The 5,254-nt window shown below is 45.8% G+C and overlaps 1 protein-coding gene across 1 annotated transcript; it reads right to left on the bottom strand.

Moving 5' to 3' along the window:
• Nucleotides 1-4,002: 4,002 nt before the first annotated feature.
• On the bottom strand, nucleotides 4,003-4,980 carry LOC127219601 (olfactory receptor 1361). Its single transcript, XM_051181291.1, has one exon. The coding sequence runs from the start codon at nucleotides 4,939-4,941 to the stop codon at nucleotides 4,003-4,005; it is 939 nt and encodes a 312-aa protein (XP_051037248.1). The 5' UTR covers nucleotides 4,942-4,980.
• Between the last annotated feature and the right edge of the window lie 274 nt (nucleotides 4,981-5,254).

Genomic DNA, 5,254 nt, shown 5'->3' with positions numbered 1-5,254 from the left:
TGAGTGTGGGTGGCATGCACTTGTTTCCCTTGCACAAGGCTCTGGGTCCAATCCTTAGCACAACACACACCAGGCCAGATGGCTCACACTTGTAACCCCAGCCCTTTGGCAGTGAAAGTAAGGGGACCAGAGGTGTAAGATCAAGGTGGAGTCAGCCTGGGATATGTGAGAGCCTGTACCATACACACACAAATACCACAATGACAGCAGGACAGTTGTGGTGCACACCTTTAACCCCAGCACTAGAGCAGAGTGGATCTCTGTAAGCTCCAGTCCAGCCTGATCTACAGAGTGAATTCCAGGACAGCCAGAACTACACAGATAAACCCTGTCTCAAAGAACAAAAGAAGAAGGATAAGGAGGAGACAGAGAAGGAGGAGGAGAAGGAGGAGGAGAAGAAGAAGAAAATGAGGAGGAGGAGGAGAAAGGGAAGAAATTGTAGTTACAACCTTCCTGCTGCTATAAAACACCATGATCAAGGCAACTTATGGAAGAAAGACCTTATTGAGGCTTGCACTTCCAGAGGCAGGGTATGGCAGGTATGGCAAGGAATGGCAGCAGGCAGTGGGCACAGGAGCAAGGAACTGGGCACTCACATCTTTAAACTCAAACATGGAGCAGAGAGAACATGAACTAGAAAAAGAGCTAGGTCCTGCCTCACTGAGCCTGCCCTCCAGAGATACACTTCCTCCAGCAAGATTGAGCCTCCTGAGCTTCTCCAAACTGTGCCAACTTCTGGAGACAAAGTTTCAAATGCCTGAGTCTATGGGGACATTTCTCAGTCAAACCACCGTGCAACCTGAAGCCAACTTTGTTTAAAATTACTTTCAAAATTATTTTCATGTTTCTACAGGTTACTTTCATTTTCTTCCTGTTATAAAAATCATTTATGTTATATTGTGATTCTAAAAACAGATTTTACCTTTTAAGCGTCATTTATATTTGTTATATTAGTTATATAGATATAGTAAAATAAGCATCAAACTTTGCCAACTTTATCTTTTTAATTAGGCGGCTCAACAGTGTTAAGTATATTCATGGTTTGGGGTGTTTATTCTTTAGGATTCTTTGCATTTTTCATTACTATCATTTTATTCCAATTAAGCAATGCCACATTCAAGAACCCTAGCAGAGGGAGGCATAGGAGGTCTCTGCAGCCTCAGACTCTCCTGGGGGAGAGAGCCACAACTGCCAGCCTCTGCACACACTGATCAGTAAACACTCATGCTGAGACTCCCAAGGTTTGGCATCCACCTTGAGTGTGGGCCATGTGGTAACAGCTTTGCCATTTGTCCACCGTGCGTGGCCTGGAGTCCTCCACAGGCAGTGTGCGTGTCAAAGTACACACTGCACACTCAACTCAGTCGGGGTTCCCTCCAATCCCTACAAGTAGCAATTCTTTATTTCCCTCTTCTCAGCCCTTGGCAGTTACGGATTGTTTCCTATCATGAATTTGACTGCCGAAGAACCTCACATAATGGGGATTATGTGGCATCTGCCTTTTGTGACTGGCGTATTTTCCTTACCACAGTATCCTCAGGGTCATTCATTTTGGCTGAATAATATTACATTGTAGGCACATACTGCACTTTCACATTTTGTTTTATCTGTTTATCCATTAGTGGACATTGTATATGGTGTGTGTGTGTGTGTGTGTGTGTGTGTGTGTGTGTGTGTGTACTGGTACCATGGCACTCATATGTCAAAGCATAACCCCAGGTGTGAACCATTGCCTTCTATCCAGTTTGAGACTAAGTCTTATTGTTGGACACTGTGTACTCCTCCCCAGGATTCTCCTGCCTGTGCCTTCCACCTCACTGCAGGAGCACTGTGGTTGCAGACTCATGCTACTGCATCCAGCATTACATTGTTTACTGGGATCTGAACCCAGGTTCTCAGTCTGTGTGGCAAGTGCTTTATCCACAGAGTTGTCTCTGAAGCCCAACCAAGATAGTGAAATTATTGTTGTTGCTATTATTATTATTATTATTGGTGATGCTAAGAACACAAGTATATGACTATCCCTTTGAGACTGTGCTTTCAGACATTTTGTGATTAAACCTTTAAGTTAAAGGTGGGAACACTCAATCCTTCTGTTTGTTTCAAAGACTAAGCAGTATTTTCGTGATGCCCCACTGTTTTGTTGACTCATTGTCTTTAGCATACACCACCGTACTAATTTTTCTATATCCTCTCCAACATTCAGGGTTTTTATATAGCCATTAAAAGGATACAAGGTGGCTCTATATTGTTTTCTGATGAGTTGCTACAGATTTTAATAATCATAATGAACAATATTTCATTTTATTCCACTGAATTATTTTGTGTGTGTGTGTGTGTGTGTGTGTGTGTGTGTGTGTTGCAGAACAGCCATGTGCATATGGGCACCAAGCAAAGATCAACTTTCTGTGTCCCCTCAATCATGCTCTACCTTAGTTTTGAAGATACTCCACCTGTCTCTGACTCTCTCCCACAGCACTTTGGTCAAAGATATGTGCCACTATGCCTAGCTTTTACATAGGTGCTAGAGAGCCAAACGCAGATCCTCAAGCTTGTATGGCAGGAACTTTATTGACTAACCTTCTCCCCAAAGCACAACCTTTCCCAGTACCCAGCATTGTTTTCTATTATAGAACATGATGTGATTATTTTGGATGCAATAGTAATTTTGCTAAAATATACTTTGCAAAGACTCTTGCCCACCCAATACAGATTAAAAGAGGGCACTTGTTTGTTCACCTGTTCGCCAGAACTAGGTCTCCCATATAACATGGGTCAGGATCCCAGCTGCGCCCAAGGTGCACAGTGTTGGCCCATGAGTCCCACAGACCTCACCTCTGAAGGAGGTGCAGCAGCCTTGGGGGGAACTAGAGCATACTACATGGTCTCCCATGCACAGTAGCCCCAGAAACTTTTTTGGTGGTGGGAAAAGGAATGGGAGACTAGATTAACTTAAAAGACTCCAAAGAAGCTGAGTGGTGGTGACACCACCTCTCTGAGTTTGAGGTCAGCCTGATTTACAGAACTAGTTCCAGGACAGCCAGGGCTACACAGAGAAACCCTGTCTGGAAAACAAAAACAAAGCAAACAAAAAGACTCCAAAGAGCAGGTGACTGACTTTTGGGAAGGTTTGAGTGCCCGAACAGAGGAAGGCAGCCATCTCAGACACACGAGTCGCTCCAATGGAACTTTGCCCTCAAACTCAAAGGCACGGCTTATGTTGACTCTGCCCCATAACGTAGAACTGGCTAATTTATTACAAGAGACTAGAACACATCCAGTGTACTCAGGGTTTAATGTGAAGCCCAGGACCAGCCTTCTCTGCAGGAGCATAAGGGGTCAGCCCACAGAATTGCCAGTGGCACACCACTCTGCCCCACCATATAGGACTTCACATTTCCCTCAGGGTTTTGACCCACACTTCACGAGGTCCAGTTGAAAGCACATTCGGGTTTATTGTCAACCCAGAGAATACACAAGAAAGCCAGGTCCCACTCAGCCATTTGGATCTAACTGGTTGGAATTGGTCCCCAGCACTGATCATTTGTATTTTCAAGGCTCCCCAGTTAGAGTAACATGCTGCCAGGACTGAGAAAATGACAACTGTACATTCTGAGAGCATTTTTTCAAAAGGAAAATGCAAAAATTTTGTGAAATAGAGGCTTCCAAACGATTCTCACATCTTCCCCTGGAAAGGGAAAACTATCTTTCTTCTCTTTTTGCTCTGTGGTGCTAGAGATCAAATATGGGACTCTATGTGCTAGGCAAGCCCCAGCAAGAAAGGAAGCTTGATTGTTTATTGATACGCACATTTAGAATAGAGTAATTGGCTTCACGTGCTGAGAAGAGCAGGTTTGAACTAAGTCAAGACTTGTGGATAAGCTCCTAACAATTGTGTTTGTTCTATTTCAGGAAACACTCTTAGAAATAGATTGTACCACGTCCCTAAGGTGGAAACAACTTACTTACATGGGAATGATACATAGCCTCTGTATACATTAATCAGAAAGAGAGCATCCTCCTATGGACCACTTTGCATAGAGCCCCTTTCAGGTCCCTGTTCCTCAGGCTGTAGATGAAAGGGTTCAGCATGGGGGTCACCACAGTGTACAGCACCGTGGCTGCTGTGTCCTTCTCAGATGAATGTGCAGAGGAGGGGTTGAAATACACAGCGATGATGGTGCCATAGAAGAGGCCGACCACAGCCAGGTGGGAGCTGCAGGTGGAGAAGGCTCTCCACCTCCCCTGTGTGGATGAGACTCTCAGGACGGCAGAGGTGATGTGGATGTAGGAGATCAGGATGCAGACAAATGGGGTGACCATGATCACAGCTCCCTCTGTAAGAATCATCAGCTCATTGAGGTGTGTGTCAGAGCAGGAGAGCTTCAGGAGGGGAGTGATATCACAGAAGAAGTGGGGGATGGTGTTGTCTGCACAGAATGAGAGTCGAGCCATGAGCAGGGTGTGCAACAGCGCATTCAGGCTGGCTACCACCCATGACCCGACAACAAGGAGGGCACAGAGCTGATGGGTCATCTTTGTTGTGTAGTGTAAAGGGTGGCATATGGCCACATACCGGTCATAGGCCATCACAGCCAGCAGGAAATTGTCCATGTCTGTAAGTTCGAAGAGAAAATACATCTGTGTGAGACACCCAGAGAAGGAAATGGTCTGACTCCCGAGTATGTGGTTGGCCAGCACCTTGGGGACAGTGGTGGAGGAGAAGCAGACATCCACGAAGGACAGGTTGCTGAGGAAGAAGTACATGGGGGTGTGCAGATGGGAGTCTGTGCCGATGGCCAGGATGATGAGCAGGTTTCCCAGGACAGTGACCAGGTACATGATGAGGAAGAGCAGGAAGAGGAGCTGCTGCTGCTGGGGCTGCCTGGAGAGTCCCAGGAGGAGGAACTCGGAGACGCTAGACTGGTTGGTGCCTCCCATGGGTCTGAGCTCAAGTGAATAGAAGACAGTAAATTCAAAACCTATATGGGCATGGCCATGATGTGATAAGGTGGCAGGCAGGATCACATTTGCAAATCAGTTCATAGAATTGCTAACACAGGAAGTGCCCAGCCTGTCTACTCATCTACTTTCTAACACTCAGCCCTGATGTATTTCCTACCTGGGCATCTCTGAGGCCACACAGCCTCCAAGAGTAGCTATGCATATGTTTATACTGTTCAGCTTCCCTTCCATCTCCTCCTTATCTCAGAGCATCAGAGAAATGGCTGGTTAGTGCAGTTTGTCACAAGGG

Source organism: Phodopus roborovskii, unplaced genomic scaffold (genome assembly GCF_943737965.1).
Source record: "Phodopus roborovskii unplaced genomic scaffold, PHOROB, whole genome shotgun sequence".
Taxonomy (NCBI): Eukaryota; Metazoa; Chordata; class Mammalia; order Rodentia; family Cricetidae; genus Phodopus; species Phodopus roborovskii.
The sequence above is the reverse complement of the archived record's forward strand: the minus strand, read 5'-3'. Positions and strand labels throughout refer to the sequence as shown.